General features: G+C 45.0%; 1 protein-coding gene across 1 annotated transcript in view; it reads left to right on the forward strand.

The window, feature by feature from the left end:
- The window catches only part of SGCZ (sarcoglycan zeta), a 541716-nt gene that overhangs the window by 281918 nt on the left and 235273 nt on the right, over positions 1 to 24525 (forward strand). Inside the window, exon 4 of the mRNA XM_084856694.1 lies at positions 6370 to 6471. Coding sequence (XP_084712820.1) covers positions 6370 to 6471 — 102 coding nt within the window. The remainder of the gene's footprint in view (positions 1 to 6369; positions 6472 to 24525) is intronic.

A 24525-nucleotide genomic window follows, 5' to 3' on the forward strand; every position in this document is an offset into this window, starting at 1 on the left:
ACGTAGACTACGGCGAAAATAAGGGCAACGCATAGCATTGCCCTTATTTTCGCCGTAGTCTACGTAAAGATTTACGTAGACTACAGCGACCAAATAACGAACGCGAATGGCGGCTCCCTATGGGGGCCGCCATTAGCGTACGCGCTTTTTTTTTTTTTAAGTCACCCGTGATAGGCTACATGACGATTAATGTAGCCTATCACGGCTGACTTTGCAGATCTAGCCGTGATAGGCTACGTTAATCGTCACGTAGCCTATCACAGCTGACTTTGCAGATCTAGCTGTGATAGGCTACGTTAATCGTCACGTAGTCTATCATGGGGGCGTTTAAAAAAAAAAACTTTCGAGTTCGTGGCCGGGCGAGGCGGGAAGCCTCCTCCCCGGCCTGAATTTCGTCCAGGGCGAGATGGGAAGCCTCCCCCCTGGCCTGAATTTTGGCCGGGGCGAGGCGGGAAGCCTCCCCCCCGGCCTGAACTTCACGGGGGGAGCAGCGAAGCACCTCCCCCCACCACGAACAAGCTTCGACGAAAGGTAAGTGACTTTCGTCCACCCCTAGTAGGAACAAAGTCATTCTTTTTATTTTTATTTTTACAAGAGCAAAGGCATGGGGAGAGAGTTGTATTTCTGTACTCCTGCTTAAGTTGAATTCCAATTCATTCTTTATTTGAACTCCAATCAATTTTTAAAGAAAAAAGGAAATACGTGGTATATGAAACTCTTCACTAATCTTATTCCAAAAATATATGTAATTTACTCCAGTTGCTGTGATGTGCTTTGGAGAAACTGTCTGCATGATGTGTTTCTCTAACAACAGGAGCTTGAAAATGTCTTGTACTTTCACTAAATAGGCATTTGTGGATATCAGAAGATGAATCACTGTTGACATGGGTTTTATATTTTAGAGCTGAAATGAATTCATGTACCAATCATTCTCCTCCAACATTTTCTCTGGCAATTCTGATATTGAATATTCTCCAGATACCCTGTATCTGGTCATTTTTTTTAATCTTCCCTGAATATTAACACTCAATGGCAAGAAAAAGTCTGTGAACCCCTTAGGAATGTCACATATTTCCAACCTAAAATGTTATTAGATCTTAATCTAACACCATAATCCTAGATAAAGAACAATAGATAACCTGATTAAACAAATGACACACAAACATGATGCCTTTTCAACATCTATTTATCCACAACAGATTCAACATTCAATATTCATATGTGAAAAGGTATGTGAACCTTTAGAGTCAGTACCTGGTGGCACCCCCTTGATCAGCAATGACTTCAAGTAAGCATTTCCTTTAACTGTTGGCCAGTCTCTCACATCGGTTTTGAGGAATTTTGGCCCATTCCTCCTTACAGAAATGCCCTACCCTGAGTCCGGCTTGCATGGCTGAGGAGTGTGAGGGGGGGCAAGGGAGAGATATGGGCAATTATCATTGGTGGTTGTCATGTGGGGCCACCGGCTGGAGGAGCAGTCTGAGAAGTGTTTTAGCTCTCTGGGCCCCTCCTTCCTGCCTCTTCAAAATGTGGCTCCCCCCACCCCATATGCAATGTGGGTTCTGCTGTTTGCCCTTCTGGGGGCTGAGTAGAAATTCTTGGCTCAGTCTGATTGGCTGACGCTGTGTGTCTTTTTGCCTACTTCACACTGTAAGTTTGGGTGGAGGTTTTCATTAGGCAAATTTGATTTACGTTCTGATGGTTAGGTTAATTTGGCCACATTTTGTTCCAGGTTGGCTGCTAGGGATGGGCACTGCTGCTGAGAACCTTCTGATACACTGCAGAATTCATGATTGTTTCAATGATGGCAAGCCGCCCAAGTCCCGAGGCAGCAAAGCAGGCCCAAACCATCACATTTCCACTATCATGCTTGACAGTTGGGATGAGGTTCTTTTGTTCGAACTCAGTGTTTGTTTGTTTGTTTGTTTGTTTTTTCCAAACATAATGTTTCTCATTGAGACCAAAAACTTCTACCTTTGACTCATCTGTCCAGAGAACATTGTTCCAAAAATCTTGGGTGATCATCAATGTGATCTTTAGCAGACTTCAGATGGGCAGCAATATTCTTTTTAGAGGGCAGTGATTTCCTCTTGGCTATCCTCCCATGAACACCGTTCTTGTTCAGTCTGTTTCTGATTGTTGAGTCATAACACTCACATTAGCCAAGGTGAGAGTGGCCTGCAGATCTTTGGATGTTACTCTGGGATTCTTTTTTCCTTCCTGGATGATGCTCCAGTTTGTTCTTGGAGAGATTTTGGTATGACAACCTCTCCTGGGTAGAGTGACTGTAGTCTTGAACCTTCTCCATTTGTAGACTATCTGTCTGACTGTGGATTGGTGGAGCTCCAAACACTTAGGAATGGTTTTATAACCCTTTGTAGACTGGTGAGCAGCAATAACTGCTTTTCTGAGGTCCTCAGAAATGTCTTTTGATTGTGGCATGACATGTTTCCACACAACCATATGAAGACCAAACTCACAAAGTCTCTGAACCTTTTATAGGGTGGGCCCTCCCAAACTCACCCCTGAAGATCAACCTAATTACTTGAACACCTGATTCTAATTACTCCCTTTAATTGAGCTGATGTAACCAGGGGTTCACTTACTTTTGCACGCACACTGACTCTTAAGTACTTATAGTTTGCCTAATGTTTACATTGTTTTATTTCACAAGACACAGAATTGGTTAATATAAACCCTATTGGATATTTAGAAAAAATATTTGATTCACAAAAGGCTATCATGATAAAACTATGGTATTTCCCTAATTAGCATTAGGGTTCACAAAGTTTTTCTCACCCCTATATATTTGATATATGGCAGTTCATACTTTGCTGTACTTGCGAGTTGGCATGCAATGGTGTTTAGCATTGACAGTATAGATTGTTCATATGCAGTAGCAAATAAATTCCAGTGTTTTTCATAATTCCTACACTCAGGGAACATCTTCCACATCAACATCTGCCAAGGACACTCTGTGTGCCTGCCATAGTATCCTAGGACATTGAGAAGACATTTACAGCATGTTCTAGGGTATATACTCAGTTCACACAGGGGAGAGTTGGACCTTACAATCACCCATTGTAAAGTGAGAGTTTATACTAGAATACATGTATTAATCTGGCTATACAATAATGCATTAGTGGCCTTGCAGAAATGGATAACATGCTGTCATTCCTATGCTCTTCTCATTGAGGTGCCCCCGATTAGGGATGTCAGAGAATTTCGCCACGAATCTTGGGGAGGCCGAATGCCAGCGCATTCGGCCCCCCTGAAATCGGTGGTGAAACGGTCTGCCACCCCCCCGCCCCCCCGGGACGGGACTTACCTTGGGTGAATCTTCCTGGCAGCGGCGGCTCCGGCGGTGGTTCGGCGGTGGTTTGGCAGTGGTTCGGCGGCGGGGCGGTGGCGGCCAGTCTTCCGACTGGCTGCCACCGCCACCATTTCCAGTAAAAAAAAAAAAACATGTGATAGGCTACGTAAAGATTTACGTAGCCTATCACGGCTAGATTTTTAAAAAATACCATGATAGGCTACGTAAATGTTTACGTAGCCTATCACGGCTGATTTAAAAGAAGAAGGGGAAAAAAGCACGTACGCAAATGGCGCCACCCATGGGCTACGCTATTTGCGTTCCCCTTATTTTCACCGTAGTCTATGTAAATGTTTACATAGACTAAGACGTGTCAAAATAAGGAATGCAAATGGCGGCGCCCATGGGCGCCGCCATTTGCGTACGCATGTTTTTTTTTTCTTTTAAATCAGCCGTGATAGGCTACGTAAACATTTACGTAGCCTATCACAGCTGACTGCAGGGACGCAAACGGCGGCAGCTATGGCCACCGCCATTTGCGCACCCGGCTGGCCAGGATTTGGGGGGGGAGGGATGGAGCGCCTCCCCCCCCGGCCAGAATTTCAGGGAGGAGGGACGGAGCGCCTCCCCCCTGCCAGAATTTCGGGGGGGAGGGATGGAGCACCTCCCCCCTGGCCAGAATTTTGGGGGAGAGACGGAGCGCCTCCCCCCCACCTCGAATCAAATTTCGTTAAAGGTAAGTCACTTTTGTACATCCCTACCCCCGATAAGCTTCCAAATAATCCAGTACTCATTGGAAAATAGTTTGAAAGGCTGTGTTGTTGTTCACTCATTCAGTCGTGTCCAATTCTTCATGAACCCATGGACCATAGCACGCCAGGCCTTCCTGTCCTCTGCTCTCTCCCAGAGTGTGCTCAAGTCCATATTCATCGCATCGGTGAGGCTATCTAGCCATCTCATCCTCTGCTGTCCCCTTCTCCTTTTGCCTTCAATCTTTCCCGGAATCAGGGTCTTTTCCAGGGATTTTTCTCTTCACACTTGAAAGCCTGTGGTGTATCATATTTAACAATATTTTGTGGTTGCTATTCAAAAAATATTTAACGTGAGATAGATCTGACATGTAAGATTGTTAGTATCTGCCAACATTTCATAGGGGTGTTCAAACAAACACCACGCATGGACTGAGAGTGGGAGCAGGGTAACACCTGTCATCCCAATTCCCCCATTGCCACTGCCACATCCACCAGCCCATCTCCAGGCCAGCCAAGGCTATAGCTCAGTGGGAGGGCACGTGATGCTTTCCATCCAGAAGGTCCCTGGTGTTTCTAGTAGGGCTGGAAAATCTCCTGCCTGAAACCCAGGAAAGCCTGTGCCAGTCAGTGTGGAAAATACTGAGTTAGATGGTCTGACTCAGTAAAAGGCAGCTTCCTATGTTCCCTTCTGAATGTGTGGTTGTTGGAGGGCACGCTTGGCTTGGAGGGGGGGGGCAGGTCTGATGGGCATGACCCTGTTGCACCTCAGATAACGCATAAGCATGATAAATATTATTGGAAAGTTGATAACTTATTTCATATATTCAACTTGCAAAAATCAGGGGAACTAAGAGATGCCAAGAAGTCTAAGAGATGGCAACAAACCAAGTTTGGTGTTGATGGTCACATTAAAATGTGAATTCAAATTTGCTTTGCAATTTCTCATGCCTCTGTATGGCAAAAAAAAAAAAAGATATTCATATTCATAACATATTTTCTCTGTGAAAAGAAGTGCTTTTGTGTTTTGGAGCTCAGAGCCTTGTACTGTCTTGTACTTCTGTTCCTGGGCAAGCTACTTTTCTTTTGGTTTCACCAGTTTGCCTTCTGGGAAATGAGTATTTTGGGACCAGCATGCTCACAATGGCAGCCATTTTGTGAGAGCACCCATGACACTCCCTTAAAAATACAGATCTGCTCACTGATCCAAAATGATTGGGGACCCCTGACCCAACACATGTATCTAGAGCATTCCTACTGCACCTCTAAGGACTTCAAGACAGCACACATGTGGTTATGTCATTTTATCCCCGAAGAACAAATTTTTATGTTGCCATATTCTTGGCTGAAGGGGGGGAGGGAATTTTTGTCTGATGGAACAAGAAATCAGCCAATGTGGTTTAGTGCTGCATTACGTAGCACCACCTAGTAAAAACTGCTCCAAAATGTATATAGTAGTTATCTGCAGAAACACTAGTGTTATACTGATGTTTCCCACAGTAAAAAAAGAAAAAGCTGAAGAAGAGATGTCCATTTGGAATAGCCTTGGAATGTGCACCTCAAAGTTCTAATTAGCTGTGGCTCCTGCACACTCATCCAGGAACATCTGTCTGTCCACACTTACTGTGTTTACTGTACACCATTGTAGCTGTTGCAAATGTGGCTGCTTTAGTCAGAAGTTACTCTGAGCTTCATTGCTGATTTTGGTTTGAGATGAGATCCTTCCTGTCCTAATCTAATGATGCTATACTGCACCAGTTGGCCTCCTGTTCCAGTATAAAATAACTGGTGGTGATTGTTTTCTTTGCAGCCAGGAATATGGCAGAATCAAAAGTGTGCCTCCCAGTAGGTGTAAATGTACAATTCGAATTTAGAACTAAGTAGAGGAACCAATGCCTTTTCCAAGACGTAAATACCATGTGGAGAATCTCAAGATTCTTTTATTATATTTGTCCTGCCTTTCGCATAGTTTTAAGCAGGGATAGGCAGATCTGTCAAGTCCATTTCCATGGACTGCCTCCTTTTCCCACCTTCAAGTCCATTCTGTGACAGTTCCATGCAGTTATTTTGATGATAAAAAATCTATACCCATTGATGTGCCTATCAAAAATCTTGTAAATATATATTTATGTCATGAATGTTGTGTATTCAGACAGACATTTTCACTTTCCCATGCACTTACATTGCTTTTAGCATTAACTTTCTAAACCTGAGGTTTGATGGGAGTGTGAGTTATGGATTGTATACAGTGATTAGCTTCCCAAGTAAGCTTCACATGTACACACATTTGTATATTATTGCTTCTAGGATGGAATGGGGAATCTGAGAGTCACCAAAAAGGGAATTCGACTCGAAGGTATATCTGAATTTCTACTTCCATTGTATGTGAAAGAAATCCATTCCCGAAAGGTAGGTCCAACATCTGCTTTGCTTATATAAATAAATAAGATTACTATATTTATTTGTTTAACCCCTGAAAACATTTGACTTCAAGGACCCCCATGAAATTGACATTTCCCTCAAGATTCCCAATGAGAAGTCTTTTGGACAGAACTGTATAAAGAACATCAAAGGTTAGTTCTCACACAGGCTTCTCCAGCCTGGGGCCCTCCATATGTGTTAGACCAATGGTCCTATTGGCTGGGAATTATGGGAGTTGTAGTCCAACACATATGAAGGGCAGCAGGTTGAGGAAGGGCACTCTACAACATTTCTAAGATAGATGCACATGTTTATATGATGTGAAAATGTAGTTCGTCAGAGTGGTGTAGAAGAAACAGGTTTTACCATAAGTGGCTGATTTATGACATGCCCGAAGACAGTGTGGAATCCTTCACTGCAAAATGTGTTTTCTCCTACCATCTGTAAAATACAGGGTAGTATCTACAGATGTTGTGAGCATCCATTTGGGGGCTCAAGTTCAGTGGGTTCCTGCCACGTTATCCTCCTGAATGCCAGTCTGCAGACCCCTACACTTGCCCGACTTGGCATGCACTGAGTTGGGCAAGCACGGTGGTCCCCACTCCTTGCCCAACTGGTGGCTCAGCCTGTTATGTAAAGGCCGATTTATGTAAATAATGGACACCATTTACGTAAAATCAGCCCTTATTGAAAAGCCCCCCTCCTCCTGTCAACACTTTGTGATGTCCTTGCAAGGCAGCCGTGGTGCTTCCCTCTCAGCTCCCATCCTGCTGCCTCCACCACCACAATGAGCCTCCATTTTGCACACAATGGCAGCTCATTGGAGAAGCAGAAGGCTTGTTGGGTGCCCATGCACCACCAGGAGGCTCGCACTCCAGCACCAGCTGGGGTGGCTGGCTGGCAGGGGTCTGTCGAACGGGGTGCAAGGCAGATCCAAGTCAGTTCGCCTAGCCTTAGTAGTATCAAATGTGACATGAATTCTAACGTAAATTACATCCTGTGGCATAATGCCCATAGCTTTAGCTGGTGCACTGCAACGGGACTCCCTGGAAAACCCCTCGCGCCAACTAATGCAATAGACATTGCACTAGAGGTCCCTTATGCTAACGCAACATCGTTTAGCTTAGTGCTTATGTCACACTGGAAACTACACACTGATGTTGTAATCTTTCTTTTCTGAATTTCATACTTATCTGGCTCCTAAATGCTACAAAATTCAAAACTCGATATGGACTAGCAAAGATATGGCACCAGGGTTGAGAAGCCCAGACTCAGAGGCACTGTGCCCCTGAGGAGTGAGAGTGGGAAAGAACTGTTGCTTTTTACGTCCTGCTTGTAGGCAGGATGGTTGGCCACTGAGAGAAATAGGATGCTTGATTAGATGAACTATGCTGTGTTCCAGCAGGGCTTTTCTTATGTTCTAAGTTAAGTTACCAGATATTTACCCTTTAAAAAAAAGAGCAAATACTGTAGCAGTGAACTAGATATATTTTTGGAATATATCATTCAACATTTAACTTTTACAAGAAACTGGATGCATAGCAGCATCTAGTAAGCACAGTGAGAAGATTGGTACATTTGAAGCATATGTTTGGCCTGTGGGTAGCTGATGTTGTGTGAAATCTTGAGTTAATGGCATAGCAAGTACCATCCCATTTATGGGTATAGCGAGCAGGTTTATATTTACTCTGCCTTTGTGAAGGAAATATTTGATACAGCTTTCAGCATCCGAATTATGGCAATACACTTGAGCAATTATCTATGGCCAGGTTACTCAACTGATCAAACTGATCAAAGCCATGTTGACAAGCTGATCAAAGCCATGTTTACATGGAAGTAATTCCCATTGATTCCAATGAATTTATATCCAAGGAAGTATGCATGTTTTCTGCCTCAGGCTGTAATTCAACACAGACATAAATATGCTTAAGCCTATTGAAATTAAGGGTGCAATCCTATAGACAGAGAAAAGTCCTACAGCTCCCAGCATGCCCCAGCTAACATGGCTGGCTGGGGGGGAATGCTGGAAGTTATAGGACTTTTGTTCTGTCTAAACCTGCATAGGATTGTGCCTTAAGAGTCATAAGCATTGGATCATGTCCTTAGTAAGTGGGTTTAAAATAAAACAGAGGCAGAAAATGTTTTTATTATGAAAGGTATCTCATCCCAAAGTTCATCAGATAAAGCAGCCCATCACATTCTTGTTTAGTATGTAAGTGGTAAATTATTTTACTGCTTAAAGCAGACCATTACAGAAAACAAATTAAATCATTACACTATATTTTCTACAGAGCAATTCAATCGTGTGGCAATGGGGTTCTCAAAGATATATTTTTAGAAGGTCTGTTTGTTTTAATTTTTTTTTTGGTTCTTAAGTTCTTTCTAGCATATCAGTGCTAACCAGTAATCAAGGAGTGATGCTAAAATGTTTTGAGTCAATGAAGTGTAAAGAATTTTAATATGCCTAGTCACTCCAGAGTTGTCAGGAATGAAGAGCTATTTAAAAACTTGTCTGCTCCAAGAAGTCTACAATAAATGCTGATTCTAATGCCTACTGAAGTTAATTGTGTACAGTTCGTAACACACACCCATCTAACATACCCCCATCTAACATTTTTCAGTGAAATACACAGTTTTCCTCATTTTGGGCCATGCTTCTTAACATGTTTCTTATTATGGACTTCTGTTACATTGGACTGACTACTGTTGGACACATACATAAAATATCAAGTGAGATCATGGCAACTGAAATACAGTAGAATATCCTTTATCAGTCCACTAGCAATTTGCTCATCCTTATGATGAGCAGAGTGTGTATGGATGGAACAGTAGTATATTGCCAGACCCCAGAAGGTACCATGTGTTTCTATCACCTCCACACACAGAGCCACTTTGCACCCTGTGGTGGAATCCCTGTAATTGAGAGCCGGACCATCCATAGTGAGAGCGGAAAGGCAGGCAGTGTGAACATTGCAATAATGTCCCCACATGAACTGCTTTACTTTTACCTCATGGGAGTAAATGGGACTTGTATGGAGAGAGCTAAAAGAATACGCTTAAGGATACCAGTGGGGTGAGGGTGGGGGACTAAACCTACTTCCTGCCCCTGGTGGACCCTATCCATTCAGGATCAATCCTGCTTCTGACTGCATTGCACATCCTGTTTCTTGGCCACAAAGTGTGGCAAAATGCTGGGAACATATATATGTGAGTTTGTGTTGTTGTAACTTGCCATGGGCATTTTTTAAAGAGTGATATAGAAATTCAATTATAAAGAGATAAATAGGGATTTCATGGCTGAGAGGATGGGGTGAAGGGGAGTTTTCATTCTCTTGCCTCGTGCCTTTCTCCACTCCCTTCATACCACTCAGCTTTACCCCAGCTCTCCTGTACTTACTCTCTCAAAATTTTGTCCTGGCTCTCTTTTTCTTTCTCTCCCTCTCCCACACCCCTCCCATGTTTCCTGGTCTTGTCATGTTTCCTCTCATTTCTTACTTTCATCCCAACACCCCTATCATAGGATCATAGATCATAGGATCATAGAATCATATGGTTGGAAGGGGCCTACAAGACCATTGAGTCCAACCCCCTGCTCAATGCAGGAAGCCTGATTCCAAGGCAGTGTCCCATCCAAGTACTAACCAGGGCTGACCCTGCTTAGCTTCCAAGATAAGATGAGATTGCAGATTGGGCATACTGACTCTATCTCCAAACCTTCACACTCACCCCACCAATTCTGTCTCTCTTTCTGTCCCTCCCTCCTGTTCAGTACTTTACTGTACCCCAGAGCAATAAATGTTAGCCAAGGAGAAAGTAAAAGGATATATTTAGGGGCACTATTAGGGTAGGGGATAGACCTGTCATTCTTTGTGGGAATGCAAAGAGACATGGAATAGAACTGGTTGCTCACCCCTAACTGGTTTTCTTTATGTGCTCATCTGTGCCATCCCACAACCTGCCCCCTTTTCCTGCTTCTGGTGTCTCCTTTCATCATGTTGCTTTGGGATGTGCTTGCAGTGGTTATAAAGAAACTTTGTGGAACAGTGCTTGTTGTCTCACCCTTTGAGGCATGAAGACCTGGTTAGTAATCCCTCCTAAAGGGGAGGAGACAAAATTACCAGTTTCCAGGCCAAAGCTCTAGAATGTTCTTCAAGATGTTCTGCATAGCACTGCTGGTGCCAGCTCTCCCGCCTCTACATTGCCACTGTTGTTGCCACTGCCACCACCATCCCATCGCTACTCTATCACAAAGCCCCCCCCCCACTGCCATCACGCCACCACAACCCCCTTCATCCAATTGCTGTTGCCACCTGCCCTCTGGCTCGCCCTGTGAATCTGGAGAGCCATGTCAGTCACTCCAGCTAGAACAGCTCTTCAAAGAGCTGGCCACAGCCAGGCCCAAATGCCTGCCTCTGAGGGAGTCCTTCCTCAGAGCCAGTCATTGTGGGGCAAGTGTCCCAGCAGTTTATCTGTTGTTGTTGTTCAGTCGTTAAGTCGTGTCCGACTCTTCGTGACCCCATGGACCATAGCACGCCAGGCCTTCCTGTCCTCCACTTGCTCCTGGAGCATGCTCAAATTCATATTCATTGCATCGGTGATGCTATCTAGCCATCTCATACTTTGCTGTCCCCTTCTCCTTTTGCCTTCAATCCTTCCCAGCATCAGGGTCTTTTCCAGTGAGTTTTCTCTTTGCATTAGGTGGCCAAAATATTTGAGCTTCAGCTTCAATATCTGTCCTTCCAATGAGCACTCAGGGTTGATTTCCTTTAGGATGGACTGATTTGACCTCCTTACAGTCCAGGGCACTCGTAAGAGTCTTCTCCAGCACCACAGTTCAAAAGCATCGATTCTTCGGCACTCAGCCTTCCTTATAGTCCAGCTCTCACAACCATACATTACTACTGGGAAAACCATAGCTTTGATTAGACGGACCTTTGTCAGCAAGGTGATGTCTCTGCTTCTTACTATGCTGTCTAGGTTTGCCACAGCTTTCCTCCCAAGGAGCAAGCACCTTTTAATTTCATGGCTACAGTCACCGTCTGCGGTGATCTTGGAGCCCAAGAAAGTAAAATCTGTCACTGCTTCCATTTCTTCCCCTTCTATATGCCAGGAAGTGATGGGGCCAGATGCCATGATCTTTGTTTTTTTTAATGTTGAGTTTCAAACCAGCTTTTGCACTCTCCCCACTTTCACCCTCAACAAGTGAATGGTGTTTTCACTCAACGCTGTTTAGATCCTCTTTGCTTTCTGCCATTAGGGTGGTATTGTCTGCGTATCTGAGGTTGTTGACAATTCTCCTGGCAATCTTAATTCCGACCTGTGATTCATCCAACCTGGTGTTTCTCATGATGTACTCTGCATATAAGTTAAATAAGCAGGGCGACAATATGCAGCCTTGTCATACTCCTTTCCCAATTTTGAACCAATCAGTTGTTCCATGTCTGGTTCTTACTGTTGCTTCATGACCCTCATACAGGTTTCTCAGGAGACAGGTAAGGTGGTCTGGTTACTCCAATCTCTTTAAGAATTTGCCAGAGTTTGTTGTGATCCACACAATCAAAGGCTTTAGCATAGTCAGTGAAGCAGAAATAGACATTTTTCTGGAATTCTCTTGCTTTCTCCATGATCCAGCGAATGTTGGCGATTTGATCTCTAGTTCCTCTGCCTCTTCGAAACCCCGCTTGTACTTCCAGTAGTTCTCAGTTCGCATACTGCTGAAGACTAGCTTGTAGGATTTTGAGCATAACCTTGCTGGCATGTGAAATGAGTGCAATTGTATGGTAGTTTGAACACTCTTTGGCATTGCCCTTCTTTGGAATTGGAATGTAAACTGACCTTTTCCAGTCTTGTGGCCACTGTTGAGTGTTCCAAATTTGTTGGCATCTTGAGTGCAGCACTTTAACAGCATCACCTTTTAGGATTTTAAATAGCTCCGCTGGAATACTGTCATCTCCGCTAGCTTTGTTGTTAGTAATGCTCCCTACGGCCCACTTGACTTCACTGTCTAGGATGTCCGGCTCAAGTTCAGTGTCTGCACTATCATGGCTATCAGGGACATTCAGATCTCTCCTGTATAGTTCTTCTGTGTATTCTTGCCACCTATTCTTAATCCCATCTGCTTCTGTTATATCCTTGCCTTCTTTGTCCTTTGTCATGCCTGTCTTTGCACAAAACTTTCCCTTGAGATCTCCGATTTTCTTGAAAAGATCTCTAGTCTTTCCCATTCTATTGTTTTCCTCGATTTCTTTGCATTGTTCATTTAAGAAGGCCTTCTTGTCTCTCCTTGCAATTCTCTGGAACTCTGCATTCAGTTGGGTATATCTTTCCCTTTCTCCCTTGCTTTTTGCTTCCTTCTTTCCTCAGCTACTTGTAAAGCCTCATCAGACAGCCACTTGGCTTTCTTGCATTTTTTTTTCTTTGGGATGGATTTCGTTGCTGCCTCCTGAACAATGTTACGGACCTCCGTCCATAGTTCCTCAGGCACTCTGTCTATCAGGTCTAATTCCTTAAATCTATTTGTCTCCTCCACTGTATATTCATAAGGGATATGATTTAGGTCATACCTGAATGGTTTAGTGGTTTTCCCTACGTTCTTCAATTTAAGCCGAAATTTTGTAGGGATGGCAGAGAATTCCGCCATGGATTCCAGTGAGGAATTCCACCCCCGGAGATTCCACCCCCAGAATCCGTGGCGGAACGGCCTCCTGCCCCCTGCCCCCCCCCGCAGAATCCCCCTGGGACGGCACTTACCTGGGGCGGATGCGGCAGCAGCAGCGGTTCCAGCGGCCACCATTGCCGTCCTTGCAGCCATGATAGGCTATGTAAGAATGTACGTAGCCTATCACGGCTAAGCCCCCCCCCCAAAAAAAACCCTCAGCATATGCAAATGGTGATGGCTATGGCGGCCATCACCATATAAATATTTACGTAGGCTAGAACAGTGAAAAATAAAGCAATGCAAACAGCACCCACTACGCTATTTGCGTTCCCCTTTTTTTCGCCGTTTTATCTTACGTAAATATTACGTAAGATAAATCGGAGAAAAATAGGGAGCGCAAATGGCGGCCGCTGTAGCCGCTGCCATTTGTGTATGCTGGGTTTTTTTTTAAAACCCAGCCGTGATAGGCTACGTAAACTCTTATGTAGCCTATCATGGCTGCAAGCCAGGATGGCAATGGCAGCAGCTGCAGCCCGGCCGCGGCCCGCCAGGATACCATCCGCCAGAGCCGCCGCCACCGGAACCACCGGCTGTTGAGGATTCCGGGGGGGGGGAGGACCGGAACTCCTCCCGCCCCATCGAGGATTCCGGGGGAGGGACGGAGCGCCTCCCTCCCCACTGCGAAAGATTCCACGAAAAGGTAAGTCAGTTTTCTACATCCCTAAGTAATACTGAGATCATTCTATCGTTTTTGAGATTGTACCCCAGTACTGCTTTTCCCACCCTTTTGTTGACTATGAGTGCTACTCCATTTCTTCTAAGGGATTCTTGCCCACAGTAGTAGATAAGATCGTCACCTGACTTAAATTCGCCCATGCTTGTCCATTTTAGTTCGCTGATTCCCAGGATGTCGATGTTCAGTCTTGCCATGTCCTGTTTGACCACCTCCAGCTTACCTTGATGCATTGATCTTACTTTCCAGGTTCCTAAACAATATTGTTCTTTACAGCATTGGACTTTCTTTTCACCACCAGACACATCCACAGCTGAGTGTCCTTTCGGCTTTGGCCCAGCTGCTTCACTCTTTCTGGCGCTACTTGGAAATTCCCTCTGCTCTTCCCCAGTAGTATATTGGACACCTTCCAACCTGAGGGGCTCATCTTCCAGCGTCATATCTTTTAGCCTTGTGATACGTTCCATGGGGTTTTCATGGCAAGAATACTGGAGTGGGTTGCCATTTCCTTCTCCAGTGGACCACTTTTTGTCAGAACTCTCCGCCATGACCTGTCTGTCTTGGGTGGCCCTGCACGGCATAGCTTATGTCTTCAGTGAGTTACGCAAGCCCCCATGGGCCATCTCCTGGGACACCTGTCCCACAATGCCTGGCTCTGAGGAAGGACCCCCTCATAGGGGTGGACGAAAGTCCCTTACCTGTCCTCGAAGGACGTTCGCGGTGGGGGGGAGGCGCTTCGTGGCTCCCCCTGCGAAGTTCAGGCCAGGGGGGAGGCTTCCCGCCTCGCCCCAGCTGAAATTCAGGCCAGGGGGGAGGCTTCCCGCCTCGCCCGGCCATGAACGCGAAAGTTTTTTTTAAAAAAAAACACCCCCTGATAGGCTACGTGACGATTAACGTAGCCTATCACGGCTAGATTTGCAAAGTCAGCCGTGATAGGCTACGTCAATCGTCACGTAGCCTATCACCAGTGACTTTAAAAAAAAAAAAGCGTGTACGGATAATGGCGGCCCCCATAGGGAGCCGCCATTCCCGTTCCTTATTTGGTTGCTGTAGTCTACGTAAAGATTTACGTAGACTACAGCAACCAAATAAGGAATGCGAATGAGCAACCAAAAAAGCGCGTACGCTAATGTTTACGTAGACTATGGCAAAAATAAGGGCAACGCAAATAGCGTTGCCCTTATTTTCGCCGTAGTCTACGTAAATCTTTACGTAGACTACAGCGACCAAATAAGGAATGGGAATGGCGGCTCCCTATGGGGGCCGCCATTATCCGTACGCGCTTTTTTTTTTTTTAAAGTCACCCATGATAGGCTACGTGACGATTGACGTAGCCTATCACGGCTGACTTTGCAAATCTAGCCGTGATAGGCTACGTTAATCGTCACGTAGCCTATCAGGGGGCTTTTTTTTTTTCTTTTATTGCAATGGCGGTGGCGGCAGCCGGTCGAAAGACCGGCTGCCGCTCCCGCCCCGCTCGAACACCCGCCGAACCGCCGGCCGGACCCGCCGCCAGGAGGGACATTCGGCGAAGGTAAGTCCCGTCCCGGGGGGGGGGGTGCGGGGGGCGGGGGGGTGCGGAGGATTTCTCCCCGAAACTTGTTCGGGGGGCCGAACACGTTGGCGCTCGGCCCCCCGAAGTTTCAGGGAGAAATTCTCCGCCATCCCTACCCCCACAGAGATAGGCATTTGGGCCTCACCAGGTCTCTGAATAGCTGTATTGGGCACTTTCTCTGCATCAGCCTCTCCCTTCAGAGGAACCCAAAGGGCAGGTGGCTGCTCTGGAGAGTCCTGTTGCCCACTCTCCTGCAGTGGCATTTGCTACAGTGGGAGAGCAGCTGGCAGGGCTCTCCAGAGCACCTGCTGGAGTGCAGTGAGCTTCCTGGTGGGTGGGTGGAGAGTGCACAATTTTCCACTCCCCCCACACTGCTGCCTGTGTTGGGGGATTCATCCAACCTCATGGGAGAGCCAGCCCGGCTGCATAGGCACAGCACCATTCATGGAACTGCACAAATAGCCACTTAAAGAACCTCAGTTACAGATAGGGATGTACGAAATTGGCCTTACCTGGCTCTGCCAGGTTCCGCTGGGGGGGGAGGTGCACCGTCCCTCCCCCCAGAATCCTGGCCGGCCGGCTCCACTCTGCAGGGATTCCGCGGAGCCGCCGCCTTTTGCATCCCTGTAGTCAGCCGTGATACGCTACTTAAAGACTTACGTAGCCTATCACGTCTGGCTTAAAAAAAAACAACAACAACGCTACAGCCGCCGCCATTTGCGCTCCTTATTTTGGCCCGTCTTAGTCTATGTAAAGATTTGCGTAGACTAAGATGGCAAAAATAAGGGGAACACAAATTGCGTAGCAGCTATTTGCGTCCCCTTTTGATTCGCCGTTTTAGCCTACATAAAGATTTACGTAGGCTAAAACGGTGAATCAAAAAGGGACCAAATAGCGCCCGCTACACTATTTGCATTCCCCTTATTTTCGCCGTCATAGTCTATGTAAATATTTACGTAGCTTAAGACAGCCAAAAAGAAGGAATGCAAATGGCAGCAGCTGTAGCCGCCGCCATTTGCTTACGCGGGGTTTTTTGGGGGGGTTGGTTTTTACCCAGAGCCCCCCATGGCTGGAAATCCAGCTGCAGACGGCTCTGGCCTGGAGCTGCCGTGGAGCACAGCCAGCCATTTGAGGATTCTGGGGGGAGGAACGGAGTGCCTCCCCCCCATCGAGGATTCCAGGGGGAGGGACAGAACCCCCCCCCATAAACATAATCTGCGAACAGGTAAGTCACTTTTGTACATCCCTAGCGTATGCGGGGGGTTTGTTTTTTTGTTTTGTGTTTTACCCAGAGACCTCCGCAGCCGGAAATCTGGCTGCAGACGGCTCTGGACTGGGCCTGGCCGGCTGCTCTGCGGAGCCACCGCTGAGCACAGCCGGCCATCGAGGATTCCAGGGGGGGGGAAAGGAGTGCCTCCCCCCCCATCGAGGATTCCAGGGGGAGGGACGGAACGCCTCCCCCCCACCATAAACATAATCCGTGGAAAGGTAAGTACATTTCGTACATCCCTAAATCCTCTGTACATAAGTCTGTCTTGGGAACTTGCTTTGTGAGTTTGTGCATGATAGAATGTTGGGAGCTGGTGTCCGTGTGTGTGTTTGTTTGGGTGAGGGTCAAACTATATGTTACATAAATTGCGTAACATGTAGCTGTGCCTTGTCTCCTTTTTTTAACCCAGTGCCCTCCAGATGTTTTGGACTACAACTCCCAGAATTCCTGACCATTGACCATGCTAGCTGGAGCTGATGGGAGTTGAAGTCCAAAAAGGGCACCAGGAGAGTTGCTCTAGAGTAAGTGTGTGTCTCCCCAATATGATCAGAGTTGCTGCATACCGGTAGAGGAGGATTAAACCTCCCCCCGCTCCGCCCACATAATTTGCTTCCCAAAATCCCACATAGGAGTTTAAAAGGGAGGGAACCCTGCACTGATGCTAATCCTTTCTTTTTTTTAACCCTTGCAACCTAGCCAGGGGGGAGGGGGTGTTTTTGGAAACAAACAGTGTGTGGCAGGGGGAGGTATAACCATCACTTCCCTGTGTACAATGGTCCCCATCTAAATGGGGGCCATGCACACTTACTCTAGAGTAATAAAATACAATACATCTCAGCTACACACTAAATAATTAGCCTAACATTAGTCTGACCCTGAGCTAAGAGGTGTGTAGGTGTGTGAGAGATGCTTGCAATTATTCTGTTAAATGTTTTGGTTGTACTCTTATTAGGAATCCAGTTGCACCTCTAAAACTTTAACTTTTAGATGCCTCCATACATATCAGTGCATGTTCAATATGCTGCTGCATGCTGACCTCATTGAATTAGGACCTTAATAAGTAGGTAATGGTGAGTGATGTTTTCGGCTCACAGTCAGTCTGATGTTTCCTATTAATTCTGCCCATGTGAAAATAAATTGTTAGGACATAGATGCTTAAAAGAGGAAAAGCTAATTAAGCATAATCTTTAAGTAAACTGTCAGTAATGAGGTCACTTGAGTGTATTTAGAAAATGCAAATACCGCAGCTCTGATGCAGTACTTGACACAATCAAAGTTTATGGTTACATAAATGACCTCTATATAATTTATTTGATTTTATAGTTACATAAGTGAACCTCTGTATAATTAGATTTTGTTTTGTTTTTTACCAAAAAAAAGAATTTAAATTTTAATGTGAAATTGAACCCCATGAGCATATAAAAGTGGAAATCAAGATACTGTGGGGGGGGGGGGGATGGCACTATCATAAGGCATAAAAACCCTCTAAATCATTTTAATGAAAATATTTATTTTATCTGTGCACACAGGCCTGAAGAACACAAACAAACTATGTGCTGTAGGTCAGAAAATTCTGGAATAGAGTGGAAGATGGTGCAGGGGAACAGCCTGGGATGGGGGAATTAATGAAAATTGCCTCCCTACTTCATTTGCACTCACAGGAGACTTTACTGCAGCATTCCCAGCCTGATGCCATCCAGATGTTTTGGACTTCAACTCCCAGGTGTAGAAGGTCTTTTGCTTTTGCACTGCAGAATTAGTGCTTAGAGATGAGTTCAGTAGTTGTGAAAGTTGAGCTTTCCTTTTTCTTCTTTCTGTCCCCTCCCATGCAAAATGACTTCCTAAATGACTAAAGCCCATAACTTTCTAGAAGCAGAGACTGGTAATTACTAGGCACGATAATGTTTCTCCATGTGACTTAGCCCAAACTAAGTTACTTAGCCCAAACAAACTATGTTTAACACCCACTGGTTTCTATGACAGGGTAAAGCATGGGCCTAGCTTTCTGCCTTTGAGGACAATGGGACTTGAAGTCGGCTCAGTCTAGTGGGATTGTGCCCTTGTTGCTATTTAGTTGACAGGCACAAATGTTAATATTCGGCTGCTTATCATATTTGCATTGTCATATTTCTAATGCTTAGTTTCCAAAATCAGAAACCACCCCTACCCCCGTTGCCTTTTCTGTTCTGTACATACAGAAGCAGGCTGTAACTCAACAGGTTGGTTCACCTGATTGCCAAAGCCCACTGTTGGTTGTGGTGGGTGCCAGCTGTCCTTTGAAATATGCAAGGTGTGGCTGGTGGGCGCTGGGGATTATCATGTCATGCAAACCTGGTAAGGGTGGCTTGTGTGAGGGTTGTTTAACCCTTGCATAAAACACCCTCACTTGTTCACACAACACGACAAGCCACAGAAGCTGCCTGCCATAGCTTGAATACTCAAAAGGACAGCCAGCATGCGCCACAACTAGGGATGTATGAAAGTCATTTACCTTTTCGAAGGGTGACATTCGCGGTGGGGGGTAGGCGCTCTGTCCCTCCCCCCAAAATTCTGGCCGGGGGGGAGGTGCTCCGTCCCTTCCCCCCGAATCCTGGCCAGCCAGCCGGCTCCGCTCCGCAGGGAATCTGTGGAGCCACCGGCCGGCTCCGCCAGCGGCCGGACATCCGACCACTGGCTAGCACGGACGCAAATGGCAGTGGCCATAGCCGCCGCCATTTGCGTCCCTGCAGTCAGCCGTGATAGGCTATGTAAATGTTTACGTAGCCTATCACGGCTGATTTAAAAGAAAAAAAAATGCGCGTACTCAAATGGCGGCGCTCATGGATGCCGTCATTTGCATTCCTTATTTTGGCATGTCTTAGTCGACGTAAACATTTACGTAGACTAAGACGGCGAAAATAAGGGGAATGCAAATAGCGTAGACGCTACGCTATTTGCGTTCCCCTTATTTTCGCCGTCTTAGTCTACGTAACTGTTTGCGTAGACTAAGACATGCCAAAATAAGGAACGCAAATGGTGGCATCCATGGGCGCCACCATTTGCGTACATGTGGTTTTTTTTTCTTTTAAATCAGCCATGATAGGCTACGTAAACATTTACGTAGCCTATCACGGTGTTTTTTAAAAATCTAGCCATGATAGGCTATGTAAATCTTTACATAGCCTATCACGTTTGTTGTTGTTGTTGTTGTTGTTTTTACTGGACATGGTGGCAGCGGCAGCCGGTTGGAAGACCGGCCACCACAGCCGCCGCCGCCAAACCGCCGCTGGAGCCACCGCCAGAGCCACTGCCGCCAGGAAGATCTGCCCAAGGTAAGTCCTGTCCCGGGGGGGCGGGGGTCAGACTGTTGTGCCACTGATTTCGGGGGGCCGAATGCGCTGGCATTCAGCCTTCCCGAGATCCGTGGTGGAATTCTCTGACATCCCTAGCCACAACCCAATAAGCCACAGTAGGCTGCAGTGATCATGTGAACCCGGTCAATATGTTTGATAGAATTTCATGGATTCGGTTTTCAAAAGTCATCAGGTGTAGATTTAACATACTGGGGGAAGAACCACATGGGCAGGACATTTTCCACACAAATATCACTACAAATGAACACCAGCAGATGCATTGATCAAACCAAGAATATAACGGAATACCAAACCTTCTTTATAGTACTCAAGACTAGGGATGTCACAAGAGTTTGCGGACAGGGTGGGGGAGTAGAGTCCAATGGACTTCCCCTCATCTGCCCTCCCAGACCCTGCTCACTGAAATGCGAGGTGCTCAGTGAGTGCCCTGCAGCTGCCTGTGCTCCCTACCGAGCCACCATTATGTGCAACAATGGTGGCTCAGGCGCTACAGGGTAGGTAATGTTACATACTTGGCAGCCATTAAGGGCCCATTTACACAATGTTACAGGTGCAATGTTATGCAACATTACCTACCTGGAAGTGCCTGAGCCACCATTGCTCAAAATGGCAGCTCGCTAGGGAGGATGGGTGGCCCTACAGCTTCATCAGGCAGTCGCCAGGCCACAATGAAGCTCACACAACACTGTGAGCAGGAGTGGGCAATGGCGGTGGTTCGGTGAGCACCCGACGAAGCTGGCTGTGGGTGAGTCCGTCCATCCCAACTTGAGACTTTGTCTCTGTGATAGGGTGCAATGTTCTGCTCAAAGACCACAGTTCTCTTTGAAACACTCTCAGAGGATGGTCCTCTGTTTGAAGGTGTCCTATATTTGATGGGCTTTCCAGTCCAAGTCCAGTTTAATGATCGGGAACCATAAGAAGTTGGGGGAGCAGGGACCTTGAAATGGCTGCATCCATACTTAGCACCTGAACAGCAGACTGAGCAGGTCACCTAGTCCGTCTTTCCCTCTAAGGTAACATGAATTTGAATGATGGTAATTATTTCTAGTATCTGTACATATAAAATTAGGACTTGCATTTTTTATGCAAATCAGTGTCCTCTTTTGTCCTTTTTGGGAGGGGATGATCCATTTCCTCTTTTTTGGCTCTGGATAGGTGGCTGCCCTTCCTTGTGCCACATATTACCTATTTAAGAGCAAAGTCTACTAGAAGGATCAAAAAACTCTATTAAAAAGGAAGCCCATCATAAATGGAAGTACTGCTACATCAACTGCTTGATTTGGCTCTGTGGAGTTCTGGCACAGAACAATATGAAATCATTCCACTCCAAAACTCTGTAGTGGATTGCAAAAACTCTTCCTATCTAGGATGCAGAGGAGATCCCCTAACTGGAGATGTTAGCAGCTGAATTTGGGATCTTCTGCATGAAAAGTATGTGCTCAACCCACTGAGATAAAGGCCTTACCCAGGCTGAGCCCTAGTAGTAAAAACACATCCTGGCCTGAATTCTACGAAATCTTGGCTCAAAATGAGGAGGGACAGGATAAAGAGGAGTTACTGATGTTTATCTGCACAGTTTTGTTATAAACAGATTTGGTTAAAAAACATTTTTGCTTTGCCTTTGGTCAGTCAGAATCTGTGAAGCCCCTATGCAACTATGTGATCTTTTGAGCTCCTTTGAAAAAAGGAGGAAAAAATCCAAATATTTTCCCCTGATTTTTTTTCTTTTTAAACTCTTTAAATTTTAAAGAGTGTTGGTTCTTTACCCTAAATTTTCTAAGGTCTACATTGTGTATGTGTGTGTTTGTTTAACTTGTATGTGATAATTGGGGGGGGGGATTAGTAATTTTACGGAACTAATTACCTATGCTTGCCATAAGCCCTTCTGAAATCAACAGGAGTTAAATTGTGAATGTGCACTCACCTCTTTTAAATGGGCCATAAGTTCACCCACATTTGTGGGAGGAGGGGGAGGGTTGTGGGTTGTCACCCATAAAAAGAAGAAAGTTTGCAGTTTTGTTGATTTTAAACTACTTGTCCTTCTGCCCCGCAATGGGCAAAACTTTTATGCACCATGGTAACTAAGAGTTGTTCTTGCCTTCTGAGCTCCCCTTTGGGACAAAGTCAGAGCCCAAATGATAGTGATTGATAATTAATTCAATAGGCTGTAAGGCCTTCACAATAGGCTGTAAGGTCTTCACAGGCTGTACGGACCTTGATAAATTGAAGGAAGAAATTTTCCAGAAGGTTATGGATTACACATTGTTTCTGTCGACAATCAGGAAAGAAATATTAATATGGATTAGAATGTGCAAGAGTGTCAGTCAGAAATAATTTAGTTCTTCTTGTGCTTGGCTTTAGTCTGTGACAGCTTATTTACCTAAAACATGCTTTAAAAAAATGTAGACATTTGAGGCCTACCGCCATGTTTTCTCGTATTGTTTTTGCCCATTCCCCCTTCCCACCAGTTTCTCTAACTCATTCCATACACCTGGGACTTCTGCAATACCTTCCAGTATGCTACAAGCATTCTGAGCATTGACCCAATTTGACCCAATTGAAAGAAAATTTATTGTGAGCCTTTTGTATAGAAGCTCCCTATTATTAGAAGTGTGTGAACTTTAAGTTGCTTCAGTCTGCATTAAGGTTGTGTTTGTCTCCTTATATGCAGTGAATTAGAATGATGTTACTTTAAAAATCCCATTTATCAAGGGGGTTTGCAGTGCTTTATGTTATGAGTCCTTATCTGCTGATAAAACAACAAAATAAAAATACTAGCTCAAGAAGCCAAAACAAAACCCCATTTAATTAATGAAACCCAAGCAATTGTGGCTTTTAGTTGCAATTGTGGCTTCTAAAATATAAATTCATTCATTAGATGTGTGCACACTTTAAATGGCAGGTTTTTTGCACAGAAGTTGAGTTAAAGACAACAAACATGTGGGTTGAAGGAGTAAATTATTATATCTAATCAGTTCTGTTTTGAAATTACCTAGCTAAAAAAAAACAAAAAACCTGTCAGCTGAGAGGTGATCTGGGTGGGGGGAAAGTGCTTAGAAAACTAGCTTTCTGAGAACTATGTAATCTCTACATTTTTAAGGCAATACACCTCCAGTCCTTAGGTTAGAAGTTCTTTACCAAATGTCCTGCAGTTAGCTAGAACACATTTAAAGGAACATCACTAACTTCAAATTTTGTGCACAGTAAAAGTGTGTACTCTTTATAACTTTGATACATTTTGCCCTATATGGGCCCTAGAGGTTAAATGACTGGAAGAGATCCACAGTGTATTGAACTAATTCGTGGGAGCATCATGGAATAGATGCAGAATACAAAAGATTTCTCTTAATAGCTCCTAGAGCATTGAGGCTTATATTACATACCAATGCTTTCTCCATTTAGCCTTCTATCAGAAACTGTGCACCAATTGGACAGTGTACTCCTGGGTTGTAATAGCTAGGGCAGAACATCAGCTCCCCCTCCTTTTCTACCAGTGACAACACTCACAGTTTCTTACTCCTATATGTGGGTTCCCTTTCCATTCCATGCAAATTAGCTGGAAAGTCAATCCACAGACATTTCAAAATAGTGTATTTATTTTAACTGCACCTTCTTTCATAGGCAAACCCAGTGACTGGAGGGGTTTTGCCTACAAAAGAAATGCAGAGATTATATAGTTCCCTGGGGCTTGTCATGACATAAAATGATACAATAATGGTCTTTGCCTCATGGCCTACTGAGAAATGACAACATTTGAATATAATTAATAGAGATGAAATACATTAGACTGGTCACTCAGCCTCTCATATGTCCTTGACTATCCTTTAATATAAAGTTTTTTTGACATATGTTCTTAACATTACCAGGGATATCACTGGTGCTATTGGACAATGATGAGAAAAACATTTCTGTTGAATCTAATAGGCAAAGATGACCAAAGATGAACAAGACATTAGTTTTATATGTCCTAGTACCCAATAGGATGGTTATATTTTCAAAGTGGAATTGATAAATTCTCCCCTTCATCACTCAATGGCAATCCATTCTCTGGGATGTTGCTCTGGAGGAATTTACCCATCCAATTTGAGCATTTCAGGGTTGGCAGAAGATAACATACTTTCTTTGAAATCTGGTTACCTTTTCAAACACACTAAAAACAATAATTAAAGCCCACTTCAGGCCTTCTTAGTATATATTCCTTTCAAGACAATACCAGGATGATTGTGATCAGTAGAATCACACCTATGGAGAGATAAATGGATGGGGGTTTCTTTGCTGCAGCTGCAAATTTCAGTGCCGGGGACTGCACTGGGGGCGGGGGGCTGGTAGAGGCCACATGTGGTCTGTTGTCTGTATGTTGCCCATGCCTGCTTTAGCTTAAAAACTGATTCACAGAATAGGCATAATCAAGAGACAATCAAAACTAGACACTTTTTTCCAGCTTGTCATAGTTTTATTTTCTATGTGAAGAAG

This window comes from Heloderma suspectum, chromosome 5, assembly GCF_057233095.1.
Source record: "Heloderma suspectum isolate Gila_16-S chromosome 5, 16-S_ref, whole genome shotgun sequence".
NCBI classification, from domain to species: domain Eukaryota; kingdom Metazoa; phylum Chordata; class Lepidosauria; order Squamata; family Helodermatidae; genus Heloderma; species Heloderma suspectum.